Genomic DNA, 23,939 nt, shown 5'->3' on the forward strand with positions numbered 1-23,939 from the left:
TAAAGCATCTCTCGTTTAATTAACTTTCCAACCTTCTAAGGACCCAATTCCCCAGATAAGCATTCACAATACTGCGGTAATTGTTTTCGCATTTCAAACGCCAAGGACATCGGCAAGGTACTTGTATGTTAGACAGTTCCACTTTTTGAACTCACCTTTAATCAATACTCCTTAGCACAGGGTATCAAGTGTCGAATGGCAACATACTCCATCGTAAATCCCGAAACATTGGCTTTACACTTGTGTGCCTAAGGCTTTATTAAACACTGCGATTTCGCTACTCACAACTCCTAATTCTCTAGGGGTTTTTCGACCAATGCTTAAATGGATAACAGCTAATAATTGTGCTGGTTGTGGCTCCCGAGTGCAAACAATTTGCCCTGCCTCACCCGAGGGCTTAATTAATAACGTTGTACTTGCGCCGGATTACAAGAAACGCCACGAAACTTTAACGTCCAGCCAACCAACGAAAAAAAGATAATTATCACAGGGCCATTAGGAGCCCCACTCACGTACAGCCGTTGACACGATGGCAAACAATGGCCAATGGCCAATGGTTTTGGTATTGGTATTGGACCTGGTATTGGAGCTGGTAACAGGGATCTGGATGGAGGGGATCTGGGGCTGCCATTTCGGGTTCACTTGATGTCACAGAGCAGGGCCACTCCGCGCAGCGTCCAGTGCTTGGGATTGAACTCGGTCTCGAAGTCAATGGAGCCCACATACTTGAGGTCCGTGCGCTGCGGCTTCCGATAGATGGGGCACTCGTACAGCTTGGGATCCTTGCCGGCCGTCGTGTTTATCGCGTATATGTAGATGACCGGCATCTGCTCGTAGAGCACCTTCATCTTGGACTCAATCAGCTTGCCGCTGCGGCGATCCAGCGACGCACCTGCGGAACACGAAGCGCAATCCCCGAGTTCATGACCTTGAAGGGGGGGGGTGGTGGTGTAGGTGAGCTTACCCTCCAGGAACAAGCCGTGGACATAGACGCCCTCCGTGGGATACTCGGTGATGTCCTCCTTGTTGTAGCGCGTTATCTGATTCTGCAGCACCACCGAGTCCAGGGCCCAGCCCTTGTGGGCACGCGTCACCTCCTAGGATCGATGCCGCCCGGGATTTACAAGTGTATTTTCGAGTAGCGCCGCAGATATGCAAAAAAGTGAAAGCCAGTGAAAGGAAGTGAGTGGCGGTGAATAACCTTTGAGCTGGAGCAGGGGAATCAGATATGTCAATCAGCAGGGGGGCAAGTGTGTGTGTGCGTTCTAATGGCAATCGCTTGGGCATAAAGGAAGTGCTCCGCTCACAAAGCGACTGACAAAGGACCTATTTTCGCAGGACATCGATTTCTGGTTAAGGCCAAGTGCGCTTGGTATTCATATCCCGTTTGCTTGTTAGCCAACCATGCAACAATATATAATTTCGGCTTACTCAGCTGCCAGTTGTTAGGACTCACCTGTCGCATGGCGGTTAGAAAGCCTTGAGGATTAAAGAAGCCGGTCATCCAGAACACCTGGTAGTGAATCAACTTATGAATGCAAAGAAATCAAATAGTTTTGCTATACTCACCTTAGGTCTATCCGTTGATATCCAGGTGCGAAATTGCCCATTGCGCTCGAGCAACTCGGTGTACCAGAAGCCCAGCGTAGTCGATTCCCAGGATATCTGAAATCAATAGGAACCAAAATAAAGTTAGTAAAACCTTGAAAATGCGAGTATGAAAGATTTTATTTGTAAGCGTAGTAAAATATATAATTGATTTCAGCAATCCCCGCTTTGACTCATCTATCCAACTGGATGTTCATTCGGCGACAGAAGGTCTTCATTTCCTCAAAGGAGGCCAAAGCCGCGGGTTCCTTGGCAGCAAGTGGCAGATGCAGGCCAGATTCCTTGGGGCAGAATATTTCACTTAGCTTGATGCCCCGCGTTATGGTAAATTCGGCTGTATCGAAGAGCTTGCGTTTGAGTTCGAACTCCGACTTGCCCACGCACATCGAGTCCTCCGAGGAAGTTAGAGTTGACCAGTTTTCCGTCACGGGCTCTTCTTGGTCTTGGATGAGCTGGTCGTTGATGGTGTGCAATCGCTCCATGAGGGTGTGCGTGTTCATGGATGCACGCTTCTTGGGGATGGGAGTGTCCATCTTGACCGCCTTCAGAAACCCATAGGTGCGAGTCAATAGATCTTGGTGCGATTCACTTTCGTCGTAGAAAGTGGCATCCTTCTTGAAGTGGTACTTGTGTTCCGACATCTTATCAATCGTTTTGAATGCGAATGTGTTTGGCTGATGCTACTATATCTGGGTTTTCTATACTATTGATTGCTTTCTCTCAGACAGCCCAGTACCACAGCCCAGAAAGAAAACCTTTTGTTTAATGATATTTCCATTATTTTCATTATACAACAGGTAACTGAATGTGATTACTAAGCTTTGGGCCGTCAAACGTTTTCGCGCATAATTTACGAGTATTGAAACATGAAAGGCCGGCGAAAAAATCTATATTCCCCATGGCAGAAATCAAAAGCAAAATTGTAAAATTTCCATATTTGGGAGAGAATTCAGCCTTGCCCAAAGCAAAATACTAAAGAGGATTAAAGTAGACAGCCATAAATGTGGCAACAGGGGAAATGGGCTAAATCACTATTCACTATTTCATGATTTTATTATGTTCGCAGAGCACATACCTTCATCCAGGTCTCGGGAATGCGGGCATCGTACATGGCGTCGAGTGACTCCTTCAGGGCGGGACTCATCACAATGGTGCCATCAATCGCCAGCTTGAGGTCGCAGAGGCAGGTGTGGACGCGTTTAATGACCCTTTGCATCCGATCGATTTCCTGCCTGCAATTAAACACCATGTCCTTATTACCACGGCCCTTATTGCCATGCCCCCCATCATGGGGGTCACTTGCCTGAGGAAGATGTTCATGGGCAGGAGTATGCCCATGCGGGTGAGGTTCTCCCGCACCTCGTAGGCGTTGTACTGGGCGGGCAGTTTGCGGAGCATGTCATCCGCCAGTTGGTAGACGATGCTCTCCCGGGTCTCGCCGCCACCTCCGCCGCCCTCCTTGGGCTGCACACTCAGGATGGTGTCCAGGATGCCTGCGGATGGCGATGGAAATTGGAATGGGAATGGGGATTGAGTGGTAAACAATCAAGGATTTCGGGGACCATCGAATATGCTAATGCGCTAATGCCCGAGTGGGCCGATGGTCGTCTGCTATAAAAAAGCCCACCGAATATTCGGTTTATTGATTTCACACACATTCAACTGGCCCTCTTGTGCGAATTGATTATGCAACAGGGCTTTACATGAAATTAAGCGCATCGATAATTTATGACCCCGTGCACCGGTGTCCATTAAATGTGAGGCAATCCGGTGGTCGCATTGAACTCGGAGCACCGGCCACCGGCAAGCCCGGGAATCACATACCGCCACTCACCTTTGGCCGAGTTTATTTGGTACGTGATGTCGGCGTTGGAGTGCAGGCCAAATACCTCGGGGGTGTCGTAGGCGGGCAAACTGTTGATATAATCGATGAATCCTTGCAGACTCTTCGTGCCCGGCACCTTGTAGCCCTTGTAGAACTCGAACGCATTGGACAGCAGTGGCTCGCAGAACCACACGGATGTGAAGGTGGTGAGCAATCTCTTGTCGAAGTCATCGGTCACCCGGCCGCCGTACTGAACCTCGCCAATCATGTAGACCAGCGTCTGCCAGGAGACGCCCTTCTTGGGGTCCATCTCGTCCAGGTGATTCTGGATGAACTGCACGCTGGCCGCGAAGTCGGCCTGGTTGAACTCGTAGGGTATGTTCCAGCCGAGCGGACCGAACTTGCGCCGCTCCTGGACGATGGTGTGGAGGAAGGCCACCGTGTAGAGCAGCGGGGGCCACTGGGTGGCCGAGGTGTAGTCGAGGAAGTCCTGGGTGAACGACTGCCCAAGCAGCCGAAAGAAAAAAAAGATTGAAAATTAAATATTAAGCAAGCCCAAGCCTCCACATATGTATATGTATGTATTTGCCCACCTGGTAGCTGCGCTTCAGACTGGCGCGTATTCCCTGTGGGGGTTCGTTGGTGAATTTGAGAGCCATCTGCAGCAGGCCGATGGGGAACTCGTTGTGCGGCTCCGTCGTCACCCACATGCGGAAGGAGTCGTCTATGTGCTCGCTCTCCACCAGCATGTCGATTATCTCGGAGCAGAAGGGCAGCGACAGGTGCACGTTCTGGAGCAGCACCCATCCGCCGATGGCCATCGATTCGATTATCATCTTGCGTGCGTGGTACTCCTGCCCCTGGCCCATCGACACGGATTTCAGAACTGCGGGCGGTTAAATGTTCATATTTGGCGTGGCATTTTTTAAACTATATATATATAATATATTGCCCACCTATGCTCTTTTGCTTGGCCAGCGCTCCGATTTGGGTGGTGGGATCCGATCCAATGGACAGGAGGCACACAAATGGCGTACGCGGTTCGGACTCCAGCCTAAAAATAAAGCCACAGTATAATATCTGCAAACTGCACTACAAACTGGTTTATGTGTCCATTGTAGCTGTAAAATACCTATATATGGTTCTATAATATTAATATTACTGATATAGATATAAATCAATTTCATAGGCATCTGTTTGTGATTTAAATTCTTTAGCTTACCACATTTCCTCCAAATCAAGGATTTGCATTTCACTATACTCCGGTCCCAGAGATTCTTAACAAACATCATTAAATTGTTAATATATAGAAGTAAAGTGGAAACATATACCCCACCTTCGATGTACTTCTTTGCCTGTGAGATGGTGCGATCGGGACACCAAGACCGAATGAGCAGCAGCTTCCGGAAGCCATCGAGGATGGCGTTGTAACCGCAGGGGATCTCCTCGTTCTCCGGCTTCTCGCACTCGTACCAGGAGCGCCAGTCCCTCTCGTTCAGCTCGATCACCTGGAGGACCGTGGAGAAGGTCTCCAGCTTGCTGATCTCCACCAGATTCAGCCAGGTAATGTCCAGGATCCAGCGGAAGGGTTTCGGGGTGACGGCATTCAGGTCCAACGAGGCACCGCCCTTGATGAAGGTGAGGAACTCCTCGTGGCTGATGTTTCCATTGTGGTAATCGATCTTGATGGCCAGCATCAAGGTGAACAGTTGTTTGTGGCGCTCGTAAAGACTGCGATTGGTGAACTTGTACACCTCGTAGGTCAAGTATCGCAGAATGATGTTTATACGCTCCTCGGTGACGCTGGACTTGGTGGACTTGGTGATGGAGTGGTTGAAGATGACCAGGAACTGCTTCAGCGAGTTCTGGTACATGGCATTCACATTGCTCATTTCGACGATCAGGAAGTAGAGGATTGATCCCCGTTTGGCCACCGCCCGGAACTCCTCGCGCGCCTTCATGATCTTGCGCTCCGTGACCTCGGAGATCTTCAGCTTCTGGTTGACCTCCTCGGCAGTGGTCTTCGTGACCCGCAGCACTTCAATGAGAGCTTCATCATCCACCAGGGAGCCCTGGGATGAGCTCAGGCGGAGCAGGAGATTCGCCTCCAGCTCCTTCATGTTCCGCTGATTCTGCATGACCGTCTCGAAGAGGGCCACCCTCTCCGCCTCCAAATCGGACTTCTCCATGAGGATGACGCGACCCAGAAGCTGGTCCTCAAGCCCCCGCATGGTGACCGTAAAGTCAATGATCGAGGTCTTGGCACTGACCTCCGGACTGAAGGCTGGATTGGGCAGTTTCGTGGTGATGTAGAGCATAAAGCCCGGCATCACATCGCACTCCTTGTCGCCCACCAACACCTTCTCTATGCTGCCCGACTTGATGAAGTTCTTCTCCAGCACATTGTCAATCACCGGATCCAGGTCAATGCCCACATCCTCGATCAGCAGTGGCCTGCCCAGCGACAGCGAGTCCTCGAGATGGGTGCGAAAGTACTTGTGGTTCAGGGAGGTGATCTGCAGCTCGTTGCGATCCTCCTTGCACTTGATCCAGATCTTGCCCTGCGTCTGCGGATCCACCAGCAGTGGATAGCTGCTCGACTTGGTGGCTATCAGCGCATTCTGCACCGACAACTCATCGTTGGGCAATCCCTGCAGCGTCCATTCCGACACAGTCGACGAGTCCACCAGCATGTTGATGATGTTCAGGCCGGTGGTGAAGGGTATGTTCTTCTGCTTCAGTATGCCCATCCAGGTCTTAATCAGATTGGCTCGGAACTCCTGGTTGTAGGGTCCGCAGTAGGAGAGGAAGCCGGTGGCCAGCAGCACATCGCCCACCAGCTTGCCCAGCTGTATCTTGAACTCCTTGCTCTGGTTCGTCCACCGGTGCTTCTCATCCGACAGTCCATTGATCAGCGCCGTAGCCGCGGTCATCTTGCGCAGGCAAACGTTGGCCGCATCCGTCAGCCGCTGCTTCTCGCCCACCGCCTTGTCGTACTGATCCTTGACAGCCTGCAGGGCTTCCTCGCGCTCCCGCAGCTGCTCCTCCGCACCCGCCAAGTCGTCCATGGCGAGCTGCAAGGAGTGTAGGTAGGTTCTTTATATAGTGATGGGATTCCTCGGGATTCACTGCAGTTACCTTAAGTCTCGCTTCCTGCATGGTGAGATTGGCCTTCAGGGGCAGCACCTCCTTGTTGACGCTGTGGAAGAAGGACATGGCCTTGGTCCAGGACAGCAGGCCAGCCACGTCTCCGCACACGCGACGCGCCATGTCCATGTTGTAGTCCTCCATGCGGAAGTACGGCTGCAGCAGATCGATCATCTCGTCGTTGATGGTGTCCTTGGGATAGTTCTGCAGCTGCAGCAGGAACGTGGCACTGGCCATCATCTGGGGATGGAGTAGGAGCGCTATAGTCGACTCCACCGACTATGATCTACCACTACACAAAAGGCCCTCGGGTTTTACAGCACTAATTGCATACTTATGGGCGCTGCTCTAATGAAGTCTGCAATTGTAAGCCTTAAATATTAAGTAAATCAATGTGTAATAGCATAACAAAAAATATAGTAGCGCGTTAAGAAATGAATTACAGATTAAGCAGTGGAGGAAGTAAGATGTGTGATCCCTTGGGAGCATTGCCCCTGGATCATACTACATTTAGACTAGCCTCCGCGAGCAAACCTTTAGGGATTCCTGCCACGAGGGCTTCGGGCACGGGGTGCCCGCGTCGGGAATGCACGGATGCAGCTTCCGCTTGAAGAGGATCAGCACGCAGTCCATGATCCGCATGATCAGGTGCGGCGGACGACCCAGTTTGCGCACGGTGGCGATGTGAGCCGGCTTGATTGTGTTGAGGGCGTTCTCCGCCTCCTCGAGAGCGGGTTTGGCGGCCTCCAGCTTCTCCTCGGCCAGCGCCTTCTCGTGGGCGATGCAGGCCACGAGGGCCTCGGCCTTGTCCTTGACGATGAGCACCTGGTTCTTGACGATCTCCGCTTGCATCGCGCGCTCCGTCACCTCCACTAGCACTGATTCCGCATTCTTTGAGGCTTCTACGAGCTCCTCTTCCATGACCACTAGATCCTTCTTGAGGATCTCAACCGAGGCGGAGGCCTCTTTCAGTTTCTCCAAGCCCGTATCCATCTTCTCCACACCATCGCGCAGCTCTTGCTGCTTCATTTGATAGATATTCTTGTAGCCGGCAATGAAGTTCAGATAAGATTTGGGTGTCACGTGCGTTGCGCGTCGGAAGCGCTGGAAGTACTCCTGCGACGTTTCCGCAACGATGTCCTGTATGGAGCCGAGGGCATTGACCAGCTCCTCCTTGACGGCCGGTGTGCACTCGATCTCGAAGTGGCTCAGAAAGTGTCGGGCAACCGAGACCAATGCATCCTTGGGCCACGGATGCAGCCAGTCAATGGTGCAGCCGGAGACCAAGGCGGGGAAGCGCTGCACCCTGGACCGGAACGTCTCGCCCACGGGCGAGAAGCAGAAGGCCACATGCAGGTTGGTGCAGGTGCGCGCCAAAAAGAAGTCCATCACACTTTCCGGGGTCGCTGTTTTGCGTTGATTCTCGCGTTTCATGACCGGCGTTAGCTCCTGCACGATTTCGGCCTGCTCATCGCGCGAGAATAGATTTGATATAACGCCGCTCGAGAGTATGTTGTTCAGATACTCGAGGAAACCTTCCTCCTTGATATCCATGTCGGTGAAGAGAAAGGTTGTGCCCTTGCCCTGTACGCCGCAGGTGCGGTAGAGCAGCTTTAGATCCTCAAGGAAATTGGCCACGTTGTACGAACGCGTCAACGCAATTTGGAATGTCTTGTAGCCGGCTATGAACGATGCCAATTTCGTTAGCGACTGTTTTCCAGAACCGCCGACCCCGACAAGCATAACGGATCCCCTCGGATGCCGAATGATGCGGGAGATCTTCACCAGATGCAGCATTGCATCCGGGAAGAACACCAAATCCATTCCCGACCCTCGCACCATTTCATTAAACTGGGCGAGGAACATGACGAGACGCTCGCGGAGCACTTCATGTGAGTGGACCGGCTCGTAAACCTTGGGAGCAAATGGAGTAGATCAAAAATGATAAATGGTTAGTAACTAAGCATGGATTAAGCCGGTTAAGTTGTATGGTATAAACCTATGGGACATACCTTGGGTAGCTCCATGTCGGTGTCCTCGCCCTCCTCGCCAGTGGGCTCGGGGGCGTCGCGCATGAAATCAACGAACACCGGATTCGGCAGGATCATCTGGGAGTGGGAGTCGCCCAGCTCCTCGCGCACGAGACATGCCAGCTCTGAGCCGAACCACTCCTTGTCCTGGAACGTGGTGAAGCGATCGGCGAATACTCGCGTGCACTCGTGCTTCCACAATGCCATGAGGACACCTTCGGAAGTGATCACCGTGGATAAGGTGCCAACCATGCCCTGCCAGATGCGCGACAAGTCGCGCAGACTGAACACGTAGTGAAACTTGGCCGGAGTGGGCAGTAGCTTCTCGCGCGTGCGCTGCCACAGATGGCGGGTGACGACGATCAGCTTCTTGACCAGACTGCGGATCTCGGGCACAAAGCCGCGCTTGGCATTGTAGTGACCCTCACCGATAACGCGGAAGATCTTATCGATGGAGTCGTTGTCGGGTATATTGCAATTGAATACACAGAATTGCCGCTTTAGACGGGACGGGATGTCGTTGCGTCCGCCGCCGGGCAGTCCCATGGCCGCCACATATTGGACATCCACGATGGTGGTGAAGTCGCCGGGCTTCTCCAAACTGTAGAAGCCCTTCATGTCCATGGATTGGCGCACAATTTCGTTGGTTATTTGATCGCCCCACTCATTGATCTCGGGCAAATTGATGTCATCGATGAAGACAATCAATTTCCGGCCACCGGGTGGCCCGAAGGTGACACCAACGCGCTTCTCCACATAGCTCTCAATCGTCCGCTGAAACTGATACGGACTGGTGGCCGATGAGAAGTTAAAGGACCTGCCCATGTACGACTCAACGTTCATCTTCTTCATGAAGTTCTTCATGATCACCGTCTTGCCCGTGCCCTGTTCGCCAATCACCATCACGGCGCGCTCCTGATTGGCAATGGTGCCGATCAGGTAGTCGATGCGCACATTATCCACGATGGGCACCAGAATGCTCAGATAGTCTGGTGTGGAAAGCTCCGGATACATATAGGGGGTGACGAGCGTCTTCCACGACTGCCACACGCCCGCTGGAGAAACAAAGAAGTCAAATATGGTATTCTCGTGGGCACTACCCTTCGGGTAGTCCAGCTGCGGGAAGGATTCCTTCACGAAGAGGTTCATCCTCAGGCGGTCGCTAGTGGAGAGGTAACCGCCCAGGCCCCAGGCGAGCGCGAAGATGTACAAGCGGTGCAAGTGTTCTGGGGTGCAGGTGTCCTCCTTCTCCTCGATCGAAGTCTCCGGAGGGAGGTCCTCTGTGGGGTCAAGTAATTAAGTGGTTAATGCATGGACGCTGGTTGGGGAGTCAGTCACATTTAGGCGTGTCACAGAAGTCTCTCTTGGGTTCTAGTTCAAATTCATTAAATATTAGATGCCGATATAAGTTAGAGATTTCTATGACACCTCTACTCTATTTCAAACGACGACGCAAAAACTAAAACTTTTGGACGAGACACACACAACTATTGGGGTTAATACACAGATACATAAGTAGCACGAGCACAGAATCACAACTACGGAAGGAAGGATTAGAAGGACGATCGGATGGCATCGTTCAGGATGCCAACCGAAAGTTACAGATATAGTATCAGTATCTCTAGACACACACAGAAGCATTTGGCGTGTTAGCTAGGCGGTCAGCTCTACGATTAGTATTACTGCTCTTTGGGTTAGTTAGCAACTTATTAAGGGATAGGATAGGATATACTTTACCGACAATCTGACTGCCAATCGATTGCCGTCGCGCCTCTTCGACTTGTTTTTGATGCTCTAAACGTTTATTCGCTGAAAAGTTGCAATCATTTTGGATGGATTTTTGATTCGGGATTCGCTTTATTCATTTTATTCGATTCATTTTATCGAACCGCTCGCTTTGGGGCTTCAATGATGGGTTCAACTTGGTTGCTAGTGTACACTTACCATCGTGGCTCTCCTTGCTGGACAGGCTCACGGCCTGCTCGTCCTCCTTTTTGACGGGTATCAAGCCCTCCAGGATGAACAGCATCTGCTGGACAATGTTGCACTGCAGCACAGGCATCTGCAACTTCACCATCTGCACTCCCCAGTTGTAGACCTCCACGAAGGTCTGATCGAACAGATCCGAGAACGTGGACTTTTCGCCTGGAGCGCGGTTTTTCAACCAGGCCTGAACAACTGTTCCATTGGTTAGCAAATGTGCTTCCTAGATAGAAGTAAAGAGTGATAGGTGACTTACTGGGTCGGGAGTCCAAGCCAGAGGAGCTCATGTAGACCATTCCATTGCGGGACACTGTGGCTGGCGATGCATTGTCAATGTTGTGCGGCTCGAATATGATCTTCACACTGGGCGCCATGGTCAGACGATCGCCATTGGCCAGGGTCAGCGTTTTGTTGTCGTCCAGCACAGAGTTCAGATTCTCTATCCAAATGCTGTCCACCGGTCCGTCCAGCACCAACCACACGTGCTCGCCCGCCTTCAACTTGAGAGTCTTTCGCCAGAGGGCCGAGAATATGCCATCTGTCCAGTCATTGGTGGCCACATCGAGGCGTCCAAACATCTGGGCAGCCGTGATTGCCTTGGGATTCATACGCATCTCGCGATGATTGTCGCCCATCTGGGTCATGGCCTTCATCAGCGTGTGGATGCAGGTGGTCTTGCCGGCTCCACTCGGCCCCAGGGTCATGATGCCGTGGCGCACATTTTGGGTTTCGTACAGCTGGATGAGTTTCAGGACCCACGGAGGATGGTACACCAGACTGGCGTCGTCCGTCTGCTGCAGAATCGCAGCCTCCAGCTCTGGGTAGTTGGTTTTTTCCAGCGTCTATAGGCGGAATATAATACTAAATTTATGCCAAGGGGGATATGTTAGAGAAGGTTCACCTGATTGGGAAACAAGTCCGAGACCAAGGACATGAACAGCGGCTCATCGTCGTCGATCAGCTTGGAGAGATTCATGTCGCGCAGCACGCGCATCACAATGGTGCTCTCGGTGTCCTTGGAGTTCCTGCGCTTGGCAGCTCCCAGTGTTCGCAGGACGGACAGGATGTTCCTCAGTCCGAAGTCGTAGTGCACCTGCTTGGTGAGCTGCTCCTCGCACAACTTGTACAGCGTGTAGAACTTCCTGGCCAGCGTAATGTTTTCCAGGAACCCGCAACTGGCCAGCTTCACCCGTATGATTATCTGCCTGTCCGGCACCATCATGGCCACCGTGCGGAATTGTATTTTCAGATTCTCGGGCAGTTCCTTGCGACCAGCGTATCCGGGATTCTACAAAAGTAACCATGCAATTTAAATTACCAATTATATAACACAAGTAACCATTAAAAGTAGTAACTACTGAAACTAAACTAAAACTGCTTTCCTGGAACCTCAGTACTTATCTTCTTAAACCATCTAATGAAGTGGCGAGAAGCGAAAGTCGACCCACAACCAAATTACTCACTTAAGGCTTCAGCAGTTGGACCCAAAAATGGGATGCGCCCCAAAGTGTAGTTTATTTGAATTTAAGCCACGACTGCAAATATTGACCTGTGACCAAGAGATAGAAATGTACAGGGAAGCAGCAGGAGCAGCAGGAGGACACAAGCTGGTAACCACAACAAAGGGATTCGTCATTAAACTCGTTCCGGTCGCCCGTTCGTCCATTTGTCTATGTCCCCGTAATCGTGTGCGACCCAATTCGGTCTGTCACATAATGGCTCATTAAAAATAAAATGCTCTGGCTGAAATTGTTATATAAATGAGCATAATAACTCAATGCGCAAATTAAAACGGAGCCAAAGCCTTCAAAGGATCATTCCCTCGAACGGAGGATGCGCCCACTGACTGACTGACTGCGAAGGGGGATGGCTGCTGGTGGGGATTTGGATGAGGTGGTGGCAGTGGCGTTGATTGACATACGCCATTATATGCGAGGCGGCGCGTCGCCGTGTTAACGCTAATCGCATTACCCGATCATAGTTACCGTCACTTGTGATTAAACTACGCAAAGTTTGCTGCAACGTCTGCACGGCAACTTTAAGTTGCTCTTTAGCTGGGCGTCGGATTTGGGGCTACCATGTGGCAGATGTGGCAGCCACATTAATCGAGTCATGCCACCGCCAAAGTGTAAATACATCAGAGCCTCGGGTTTCCTTTCTTTTTTTGGCCCTATGTATGTGCCCCCTCCAGTTCGGTTATTGGTTTTGGGCCGCTTTTAGCCGCGCCGCGAAATTTCGTATGTGCCGAGTAAATTTTATTACGGCTTCGGTTGAGCGAAATTGTACATGACTAATAACGTGGAATTATGTGCGTGAAGAGGCCGTCAGTTCCATTTTGGGAGACATTTTAAAGGTCCTTAATGCGCGGATCGAAGCACAAGATAACAATGCTCTTTAAAGTGAATTCCTTTAAAGCGAAATAGCTTCCTTTAAAGCGAAATAGCTTCCTTAAGTTCATGAAGATTTTTCTTTCAGTCATTAAAACTTATGATAAGATTGCTTTTATTTCAAAGAAACTAACTTCCTTGTAATCAAGCAAATCTCGTCACTTGATGAAACTAGTTCGTTAGCTAAACTCGCCCAGTTAGCAAATTGAAAGTGTATGCAATCAGTTTAATAAACACTAGAGCTGCACTCGCTCCTCTTTGGCGCCAAGTTATTTTCGCGTTATCCTGCGGCAAATTGAATTTAAGAAAAAACACAAACAGATTGTCGCTGCTTTTACGTGTGGGTGCGAATAAAGCTATGTGGATGTTTAACAAACAAACTGAAAGATATGGAATCACACATTACCATAGTTATGAAGATGCCGAATTCGGGATTCATTTCAATCGTGTCGCCGTCGGTGAAGAGGAAGGTCTTGCGCTTCTCCTTCTTGGCGGTCAGGACGACAGCCACTTGTTGGGCGGCCACGGATAAGACCGGAAGTTCGATGCGGTTGAACTCATCAAAGCAGCCCCAGCTGCCGGATTGGGCCAGTCCCTTGTAGATGCGACCCAGGCCCCTGGAAAGATAAATATATGGATTAATAGGTACAAGTAATTCTTTATTGCGTTTGCTAGTTGGTTTTTAGATCTAGCTAACCCACCTGTAGTCCATTTGATCGGAGCAATTGAAGACGACCACATACTTGGCCAGCGTCTTGCCCATATCCTTGACGGTCTCCGTCTTGCCCGTGCCGGCTGGTCCGCATGGAGCTCCGCCCATGGACAAGGTGAGTGCCTGGGCCAGAGTTATGTAACATCTGTTGTGGTTTGGGGTTTGGTGTTTGGCGTTGGGCGTTTAAGGTTTGGAAGGAATAGAGAGAAAGAAAAGTGCGGATGCGCACGCCGCAGACTATTAAACGTCGTGGCAGACAAAAGAGGCACGCTTCGGAATATCAAAGGAAGTCCTAATGCCCACTGACGTCAGACGAATTGGTGGGGAAATCTACGGGCCGAGATCAAGAAGCGAATGCAAAGCAGCTGGCAGCTGGTAGCAGAGATGCCTTCTGGGAAAACAGCGCCACTTTGCAGATTCCCCCAGTTTGGCCCAGACTGGCTGCTGTCAAAAGTTTATTTATGCTCCGCTAAGTGAAATTTATCTTTACGGGCATGTCAACGTCGTCCCGGTTCCACAGTTAGTTCGTCTTCCGCTGCCAAGGTGCGGAGCTGATGGCATGAACAGCACGGGAACAGGGATTCCTCCGTCTCTGCCATTGACTTAAAGCGCCTTTAAGTGCCCCCCAAAACGCTTGTTTGCCACCGGCGGGCGTCTGTTTACAGAGCGGCATTCCAAGGTATCCACCACCTCTGCATCCTCCAACTCCTCCATCTCCTTCTCCACCTCCTTGGCCACTGAATGGGCCACGAGGAATGTGCGGAGCACGTGCAGGCGGTTCCCATTCAGGCATTCGAGCAATGCGAAAGTTTATCATTGAAGGAGCGGACAGAATAATGCCACGAATACAAATTAAATACAGCTCTTATAATTATTGTTTAAGAATTATTGAGGAGCCTATGGAATGAGTGGGGGCAGATAGAATTTTCGAACTAGCTGGGAAACTCCTTCCGGCAGAAACATTCCAGTGGCCCACGAGTCGTATACGTAATATTTATGGATACTCGAATGTAGCAGAATATTAACCAAGTTTAAATATAATCCGGCTTAAATGTACCGACTTAAAAATGGTCTAGAGGAATCACTTGTGGATAAATAGCTAACTATTTTAAAAGGGCAACTTTTGTAAGAACCGGCCATGTGTCGTATACGTAATATTGGCAAATAAGCATCATCAGCATTGCCCCCCTAAACTTATTCATCTTAATAATACAAACAAGTATAAGTTACCGATCTGTTAGCGGTGTGATAACCAGGCGATCTGTGCATCCCAGATACTCGTTCTGATAGGTGAATGTGACATCCGTGACCGAAATCCAAGTTTTGTCCAAGTCCTCTTTGAAGTAAAAGCGACACTGCTTGAGCCACTCGAAGTCGTTGGCTGACTTGATGTTCATGCGGCACTAAAGTTCAATGTATGTGGATTGATATAAAGAAAGATTAGAAATACACCGCCTTTCATATGAAATACCCATAAGGAACAACTAAGGGAACCCACCAGGATGTCGAAGATATCGCGCTGATGCACATGAATCGTAATCAGGGTCTCGAAATTGGTGCGCTCCCTCTTGGTGAGATTGCGCGTGGTCTGGTCGATGAGGGTGTTGAGCATCTCCAGGAACTTGTTGTTGGTCTCCATCATGACCTTCCGCTCGCGTCCCCGCATCAGGGCCATTTCGGCATCCCGGGTCCACACCATCTGAATGCCCAGCAGACCGATCTGGGCCGGAGCCTTCTCCAGGAAGCTGAGCAGCGTGAAGTTGGGATCGTTGATGGTGGCGTAGGCGGTGCGGATGATCGAGTGCAGCGAGGCCTGGGCGGTGACCAGCAGCTGGGTTAGCCACGTCTCCACCGAGCCCTCCGCTCGAATGGCCCTGTCCAGCTGGATCATCTCGCCCTCGCTGCTGATGATGGCCATCATTTTGTTGTACTCGACGTCGTGGAATTTCACCGATTTGGTATTGTCGAATATGTTGAGGAGGTGGTTCTGTATGGTGTGCGAATCGGAAGCCTGACCCAGTATCTCTAGCAGGGCAGGATCTGACACAAAGAAGAAGCGTGGGAACATCATGCGCTTGCGCTCCAAGTAACCACTCAAGGATTTCTGGCAAATCTCCAGCTGCTCCTGCAGATGCGGCAGCAGCTGTTTAAGCAGATCATCGCCCACACAGCAGGCCACAACACCGGGAGTCTCGTGGGCCCGCTGCATGATCTTCTGCCAGGATTTGTCTATCTTCGAAAACCTTTTCGCCTCCTTAGGCAGTTGCTTCGCGATATCGCCACCAACGAACACGGCCTCCAGATACACCCACATGTTCTGCACGAGCAGCCATCGCTCCAGGATCTCATTCGAGTTGGACAGATCGTAGACCCACTGCTGGATTTGTTTGCGGAAGGGGGCATTGTAGCGATTGGAGAGCAGGGAGCCCAGCACCATCAGGCTATCCTCCAGCTGGCCAATCGTCTCCGCCGTGGTGTCGCCCCGGAGCAGCAGCTCGCCGCGATTGTTGAAGCTCATGAATTGGAGCTCGTGCACGGACCACTCGTTGGTGACCTGCTTCAGCTTGGCCTCGATGTCCTTCTCCTTCATCGCACTGATGCAGATGTCCTCGATGTCCTCCTTGTGCTTCAGCAGCGGCGCCTCCAATATGTTCTTGAGCGAGAAACCCTCCGAGTCGAACTCGAAGATGTAGCGAGTAACATCCATGATCCGTTGCCAGTGGCGTGGCTTCATGGCTTTATTCGCCATCAACTCCAGTAGCGGACACATGTCGTTGAAGTCGTCGATGGTCTTCTTCAGAGCATGGAACGCCGGCCACTCCTTGAGGCCCTTGGGCAGCTTGCGGCAGCGGTTCTGGAACTCCATCAGCTCGTTGTTGATCTCCTCGATGTCCACCTCGTTCCACGGAATGTCGTAGTAGCTGCTCACCCGGTCGATCACGTCGTTGTACAGCTTGTACAGCTTCTGCAGCAGATTCAGCTCCTTGCGTATCTGGCCGAGCTCTGGGTAGTCCGTCTGGGGCAGACCGAAGAGTTCCTCGCCACTTTGGTACGTCTGTAGGCGTCGCCACATGCCCTCGAATCGATTTTGGAACAGTATCAACCGGTCGGAGGCCTCTCGAGGCGTCAGTCCGGCCTGCATTGGTCCCGCAGTGCGGTACTCCGTTACGTACGAGATCTTGTCCTGCTTGAAGTTGTCCAGATTGGTGCGCAGATCGTCCTGGAACGCCGGCTGCATGTCCAGCAGCTTAACCTGCGCCTGCAGCGCCCCAGCCAAAAGATTCTGAAACGTGGCCCGCAAGTTGTCCACCAAATCGAATTGCTCCCGCTCCACCTGCACCTCGTAGCGGGTGAGCACATTGAAGGCTTCCTGGCGGTGATACGTCCATGGATATGTACAGGTTAGAGGCGAACCACTATGTGGACTGAGTCTTACCTCGATGGGATCGATGCGCAGCTCCATGTCCACCTCCTGCTCGCGAATCTTACCCAGCGTCTCCATAATCATGCGCACGTCGTCCAGGTCGCGGATGGGCCTGTCCAGCTTGCGATCCATCTCGTTGATTACCGCATACACGTAGTCCATCTCCTTCTTGTACTTCTTCTTCATGGCCTGTCCGATTTTGTGGTTGCAGGCTGGAAATAGAAGCGGTGCCAAGTGTTTATCCAAAGTCCATTTAGCGCGGCTCAATGATATCGATGTCATTAATCAAGGCAGCCTTCGGAAGAGGCAGGACGAGACAGGACGAGCCAGGACGAGGGTTAATTCGCCTTCACCCGGTCACATCCTGCCGCGTCCCTTGGCTCCCAAGTGAAATCCCCCTTCAAGAGTGTGGGGCATTTATTTTTGGTATGCCTGCGCACGGCTAATTCGGTTAGGCAAATTAGTTGGCCTAATTGGAGTCCAATCAATTTGAATAGCTTCCCGCTTCTCGCTTTCCATTCGACCAAACAAAGGATTCGCGAGGGTGTCCAAAATTTATGGCTGATTAACCGGAGAAGACGCGATGCTTTGTTGTCAGTCGATTTAATAAACTAGTGGGATATCATCGAGAAGTGGGCTATATAAGTTGGTCCTAACGTTTGCTTTTCCATTAAGTGGCTTTACTTTCTCAGGAGTTGAGTGGAAAACATTAAAGCAGCAACTAATGCTTACGTATTTAGTTACGTATTTAGTAGTTAATGTGTTTGGTACTCAGTGATAGTTCAGTTTGTATTAATAGATATACTATTTCAGTTGAAATTCAGTAAGTTTACCTGCAAAGTTAATTACTCGCCACTTACTTCCATGTTTATTGATTATAACTAACAAGATTAATTGCCAATCATGTTTTAGATTAAATTTCTATGTCAGTTAGTTTCTATGTTAGTTATTTCAGTTTGAAATATATTCACTGTAGTGTCAAATGAATATTATTTGAATATTATTTAAGGGGTGAAGTGTTTTTTGAAGTGGATAAAGGAAAAGCTTCGCTTAGCTAGTGCAGACTTACACTTGATCTCAATGGCCAACCCATACTTGAGCCTCTCGTTGTAGACGGCCACGCACTGGCCAAAGACCTCCATGTCGGGCTCCACGAGCAGATTGGCATCCAGATCCGAGAGACATCGCAGCGTGGTCTCGAACTCCTGCAGGCCGAACTCCATCAGCTGGCGGGTGGTGCGGTCGTTCTTCCAGAGGAAGTGGTACGGCTTCCAGCGCTTGATGTACGTTTGGATCTCCGGCTTGACGTTCTTGGTGCAGCTGGCCAGCTGGTTGACCGCCTTGGCCACCTCCTTGTTGTCCATGATGGCCGAGTAGAAGCTCTTGAGCATGTGCGGCATCTGGGGCCGCTCCTCGGAGGCCAAGCAGTAGATCTTGCGCCGCCGACTCTTCCCGCCGCCGGTGGACTCGTTGTGGTTGCGTCCGACGCGCGGCTGCACCGTCATCGAAACTTGCTGCGGTTGGTAAGACAAGATTTTGGAGAACATTGCGAAGCTATTCAGTGGGGCGGTACGCACCGGCGGATCTTTGCCGCTGCTCCACTGCGCCACGCCCTTCGCAATGCCCGTGATGTTCTTGCCCGCCGTCACCAATATGTCCTGCAGCTCGTCCAGATTCGGCTTGATGACCACATGGGGTATCTGCAGCTGCGCGTGCAGCGCAAAGACCGGCTTCTTGAACACCGTCTCGTTCTCGTCGGCGATGAACCGACGCCGGAGGGTGTCCAGAGCGGCCCGGATCACCTTGATCAGCACGTCGATCACCTTGCGGCTGTAGTAGCGGCGCATCTCCACCACCGCATTGCACACCATGTCCTGGAACGGGAGTGAATTCATGTTGACAGAGGAGCCCCCACAGGGGATCCCTTTCTCCTTTCTATTTCTATTTCTGTACTCTACAACTGGAACTACAGCTTTTGCACTCTCAGGTGATTTTAAGAATATAATACAGTACATTTCAACTACAAACTACTTACTACTTAATTTTCGAGTAATTTTATTTAATTGCTTTCAATTGCCCGTACCTGCATGCCCTTGGGTAGACTTTCGGTGGTGGACAAGAGGGACAGTGGATTCTCAAAGCAGGACCACAGGATGCTCCAGTCCTGCTGCTGCCCGCCACCGCCTCCGCCACTGGTCGTGGGTGCAGCAGCTCCACCTCCACCTCCTCCTCCGCCTCCATCTTCCGGCTTGCGTCCTCCGGATCCGGAGTTGTCCCCTTTCGGAGTGGCTGCTGCTCAGTGGGTGGCACTGCTTAATTACTCCCGCCTCACCCCATCCGTGGCCAGGACTTACCATCAAACAAAGTAATCACATCATCGCCGGCTATCTCCTTAAAGGCAGCCGTGGCTCTGTCCACCAGGCTGAGCACCTCCTCCACCGCCTCGGACACCATTTGGCTCTTCCGATTCAGTTCGATGGCCGCTTTGCTGGAACGATTGTAAGAGAGGCGCATAAGTAGACCTATATTTCATAAATGATTCTAGGACAAAACGAAAAACGAACAAACTCGATAAATTAAATGTAGCACAATCAGAAGTCTAGCACAGACAGTTGAAAAGCTCCCCACCCAGAGATATTCCCAGTTCCGTGAAATGCTCAGTGCATGTGCTAATGAATTTTGCTAACTCATGTCAGAGTCAGAGTCAGACTCACCGGCAAGCCTCCTCGCTCCGCTCCAGAAACTCGTCAACTGTCCAGATTTCATCGTCTGCTCGGAAAACAAATGTGAAAAGTTTTAACCGTCGTGCAATTAGAAGACAAGTGAATAAACTTGAGGAATTAAAGCACCGAACCTGCTGGTAAAATTTGCAGAGAGACATCCTGCATCCACATCAGCACGTGGAGTATGCGATTGGAGTAGATGTCATGGACACGAGCGACCAGGACATCAAAATTCTCGATGGCCTGCTTGCAGCGCTCATAGAACTCCGTCCAGTTTTGGTTTGTCCACTGCAAGGATGATATGAACGTAATGGGATTAAACCTTTCTTGGAATAACTCACATTGATGGTGTGTAGTCCTGGTTTCAGCATCGCCGTGAGACGCACCAACTGCGGCAGGAACAAAGGACGAACCTCCAGCTTCACAGCTCTCACGGTGGACAGGAACATTTTGATCAGGCACTGCGAGGCAGGAAGGGATTAGCTGGTGGCACAATGAATAGGTTCTATGCCACTCACATTGAGCGAGTCCTGTATGGTGATGAAGTACTGCTGACGACTCATCAGCGTGGCAGCCACAATGGGCAGCTCGATGTCCAGCTTGGCCAGCATTTTGGCCTCCCGAATGAGCAGCGGAATGGTGGGGTGCAGGTTGACGAACAGCTTATCGCCCTGGAGGCTCAGCAGTGGCTGCAGCAGGCAGGCATCGGCCACGCTAACATCCTGATCCAGCCATATGGACACTATCTCGTCCTCGTACTCCTGGAGGACGCCCTGCACATTGTGGTAGCGCACATCCAGATCCTTGGCCATGGGCAGGTTGCTCAGCACCGCGTGCTCCATCACCGCATCCATGAGCTCCGTGATGTGGAGACTCAGGGCACGACACCAGTGAATCCGCCCGGCAATCGGCGGAAAGTTCCTGGCCAGCGGAGGATCATCGCGCTGCTTGCGGAACGTTTTCAGGATGCGGTCCACCTCCTTCTCCACGTAGCGCAGAATACGCGTGTACTTCTCGTCCATTTTGGTGAGTGGAATCTTCTCGCTCACCTTCTCGAATCGCACCAGGAATCGGATGCACTGCGGTGTCTCCCAAACGGTGTCGAAATCCTTTTCGATCAGTGTGGCAATGGTGTCCTTCAAGGAGTTTGTTTTGTGAATGAATCGCTCAAAGTCGACATTGAAGTCGGAGTTGCGGTGATCCAGGTAATCGTATTTCCTGGACGTCACGTCCTTTTTGGCCTCCTCAAAGTGGTTGGAGGCATCCTCGAGGGCTTCGCCCAGAAGGAGTCCTTCCAGTCGACGCTCGAACAAATGATTGTAGTCGTCAATCAAGTTGAACATGCTAATGATCTTCGAAAGCCTCTCGCAGAACGTATCGAATTTTCCTGGAAATCGCAGTACGATTAGTTTTCAAAGTGATTTATAATTGGAGTAATAAGATCTCACCGAATACAAAGTTCTCTGAAAATCCGAAGGGCGTCTGGTTGGGCAGAAAAGGCTGTTCCCGAACCGTGTAGTAGGTCTCGTGGTAGATGTGATTCAACTTGATGCAGTTGCTCAGTTTGGTGCGGATCACATTGCGATCCTGTGACCAGATAGTCTCCTTGCAGCGACAAGTGATGTACGATTTGCATGTCTCGATCATTTGGTTGGTTATCTGGTGAGGAAGTACCATATTTATAAATATACCAGGATTAAGGATTAAGGATTGATCACAAAACCCACCTTAACCATCAGCGCGGATGTCCTTTCCGATGTGTTGTAGAACTGGGAGACGCTGTAGATGAGCCGCACCGTTTGCAGCAGGCTCAGGATGGACTCCTTCATGCTGACGGGATCGTCCAGGTAGAGCGAGTGGCAGCACGTCTCCATGGCCTGGATGAACTTGGAGTTGTCGCGCGCCTCGTTGTAGCAGAAGGTGATCTTGCGGTCCGTCTCCTTCCACTGCTTGATGATGCGGGAGCCGGCTAGGAAGAGGCAGTGCAGCGTGAACTGCACCTCCTTGTCCTGCAGATGGGCCAGCAGCTGGGAGAACTGGGCACCTCGCTTCTTCCAGTACTCCAGCTCGTCCTGCGGCCCACTGTGGTCGTTCTCCTTGCGCAGCTGCTCGCTCTCGCCGAGAATCTTCAGTATGCCCTTCGTCCAGTTGTTCACGCGCTCCTCCAGTTGCCCGCAAAAGTCCTGGTTCTTGGACATGTCCTTCACCTCCTCCACGGCATCGATCTTCTCGAACATGTCGCAGCCATCGGCAAACACATTGTGATGGTCACACACCTGCTCGCAAACGCGCAGTGCGCTGCAGAAGGATCGCAATCCCGGCAGGAGTTGTCCCTTGATGAGGCCACAGCTCACGTCCTCCTCGTCGCCCTCCAGACTGGGAAAGGCCAGGGCCTGCATGAACACGAACTCCACAATCCGCTCGATGGAGGTCACCAGTCCGATGTTCTTGGCATCGATCACCCCGCAATACCTGCAAGTATCCCATAACCCTCGGTGATTATTCCACACACGTACAGCTCTTTACTCACAAATCCTTCTGGAAACCCTCCTCGGGCAACTGCTTCGATGTGTTCACCCGAAATATATAGATACACACGCCCGTGAAGGCACAGGTCCAACCATCCGTGAGGAACAGCTTCTTGTGCTTGGGTGGTGGCATGCCACTGGGAGACGCGCCACCTGGCGGGACATAACAAACATAGAGATGGTTTCTTATGGAAATTCGGACCTACCCTGTGGGGTCTTGGAGCTACTGGAAGCTACGCCGGACCGGGAGGGTCCCGGCTTATTGGGATCGGGCACTGGCGTGGGCTCCGGGTCATCCGTCTCCTGGTAGAACCACAGCAGCTTGTTCTTCATATTGGGCAGGAACAGCTGATTGATCTCATCGAGCTGCGAATGGGAGTTAAGATACCAAGTTGGCAAGTGGCAAGTGATGCGCCTACCATGTCCCCTTCGAATATGTAGTCCATGAGCTGATGCCTGGGCAGCTGGGTGGCATCGATCAGCAGCTGGAAGGTGAACTCCAGCCGGGGATCCATCTCCCCACGTCGTGCCTTCCGCTCGCATTCTTCGCGCCTCCGCTGCGCTTCGTCGGGGTCCATTTTTCAAAGGATTTACGTTATATTCCGTGCCGTGTTTTCAGGATCGACATTCGTGAAACCGTTTGGTTTCCGGAAAATAGTTTAAGGATCAAAATTTTGCAGTGCGGGAGTGGTGGTAATATTTTTGGTTGTACAAAAAAATGGGGTATTGTTGATTTCATGTTGGAAAACAATTTGGTGTTTACAAAATGTTCGGTTTTCAAAATTCAAAAATGAAAGAGACCAAAAGTTCGTTAGTTTCAAAAATGGCACACAGTAAACTTAGTCAAAGTTCGAAACTACATTCAAAAATCTACAACAACATTACCCATATAGCATGACAATAAAATACGAGTAATGCAAAGTATTGCAAAAATCAAAAGTGGTGACCTCTAAATGCTATACAGTATAAGTTGAAAGGTGGTTTCGTAACAATTTACTATGTTATCGTTTTGCAGCAACGGAAGTGAAGTTCTTTACAGTTGCATCTATGTGGATTTTGGATTTTGGGTTACTCAGCTAAAAAGAAATGAATATTGGTGTATTAGGAAGATATTACATGGGTAGAGCCTCAACTACGAGCAATTTACACTCGCAACTTGCAGGTTATGCGATTACGTAATCAGTCAAAGGGCTTCTAGGGGAATCTAGGTTACTTTTGTACGAGTATACTCTAAGGCAACAACATAGTTTAGGTTATATGCGCTATGCAGCACGACTAGCACTCAATACTCAGTCTAGTAATTAGTGGTGATTAGGGATTTGCACCTGCAAAATGTCGCCCTGGTCCTCCTCCTCCTCATCATCATCACTACTGCCCCCTTCGGCCCGCATGGCCAGAACATGCTCCACCAACTTCTTCTTTTGCACGAACATCTCGCCAAAAAACTCTAAGCAAAAAGCAAATTCACCAAAAAGCACGAACACTCGGGATTTCTCCTATTCAAAAATCATTATAGATTTACTGCGTTTTTGGATTTTGGTCTGCGTTGCACAACTTTTTGCCTCTGTGGAT

At 50.8% G+C, this 23,939-nt stretch overlaps 2 protein-coding genes across 3 annotated transcripts; both read right to left on the reverse strand.

Moving 5' to 3' along the window:
- Positions 1-250: 250 nt before the first annotated feature.
- Positions 251-23,800, reverse strand: LOC122620197 (dynein axonemal heavy chain 5). Of its 2 annotated transcripts, XM_043797553.1 has the most exons (37): positions 23,693-23,800; positions 22,787-22,924; positions 22,574-22,733; positions 22,370-22,520; positions 21,567-22,311; positions 21,288-21,498; positions 20,358-21,226; positions 20,181-20,300; positions 19,971-20,127; positions 19,831-19,885; positions 19,471-19,604; positions 19,200-19,408; positions 18,694-18,990; positions 18,186-18,630; positions 17,129-17,328; positions 15,191-17,062; positions 14,923-15,095; positions 13,682-13,837; positions 13,387-13,597; positions 11,495-11,881; positions 10,850-11,435; positions 10,555-10,788; positions 10,348-10,419; positions 8,593-9,890; positions 7,115-8,494; positions 6,572-6,820; positions 4,770-6,507; positions 4,656-4,710; positions 4,390-4,487; positions 4,027-4,319; positions 3,443-3,935; positions 2,908-3,101; positions 2,684-2,836; positions 1,570-1,665; positions 1,457-1,513; positions 965-1,097; positions 251-892 (listed from the first exon to the last, which is right to left on the reverse strand). In XM_043797553.1, the coding sequence occupies exons 1-37, from the start codon at positions 23,798-23,800 to the stop codon at positions 639-641; spliced, it is 14,181 nt and encodes a 4,726-aa protein (XP_043653488.1). In that variant the 3' UTR covers positions 251-638. The 2 variants fall into 2 exon arrangements, with proteins under 2 accessions (XP_043653488.1, XP_043653489.1); XM_043797554.1 differs by lacking the exon at positions 10,348-10,419.
- On the reverse strand, positions 1,711-2,355 carry LOC122620198. The gene has a single exon (XM_043797555.1). It carries the CDS (start codon positions 2,247-2,249, stop codon positions 1,782-1,784), a length of 468 nt encoding a protein of 155 aa, XP_043653490.1. The 5' UTR covers positions 2,250-2,355; the 3' UTR covers positions 1,711-1,781.
- Positions 23,801-23,939: the final 139 nt, after the last annotated feature.

This window comes from Drosophila teissieri, chromosome 3R (assembly GCF_016746235.2).
Source record: "Drosophila teissieri strain GT53w chromosome 3R, Prin_Dtei_1.1, whole genome shotgun sequence".
Classification (NCBI taxonomy): Eukaryota; Metazoa; Arthropoda; class Insecta; order Diptera; family Drosophilidae; genus Drosophila; species Drosophila teissieri.

Bases quoted from the DNA above. Each gene is read 5' to 3' on its own strand.
- LOC122620197 (XM_043797553.1), bottom strand. From the start codon at position 23,800: ATGTTCGTGCAAAAGAAGAAGTTGGTGGAGCATGTTCTGGCCATGCGG. The intron at 17,329-18,185 runs GTAAGTCTGCAC...TTCTATTTCCAG, and splicing joins GTTGGCCATTGAGATCAAGT to CCTGCAACCACAAAATCGGA. The intron at 10,789-10,849 runs GTAAGTCACCTA...CCAATGGAACAG, and splicing joins TGGCTTGGACTCCCGACCCA to TTGTTCAGGCCTGGTTGAAA.
- LOC122620198 (XM_043797555.1), bottom strand. From the start codon at position 2,249: ATGTCGGAACACAAGTACCACTTCAAGAAGGATGCCACTTTCTACGAC.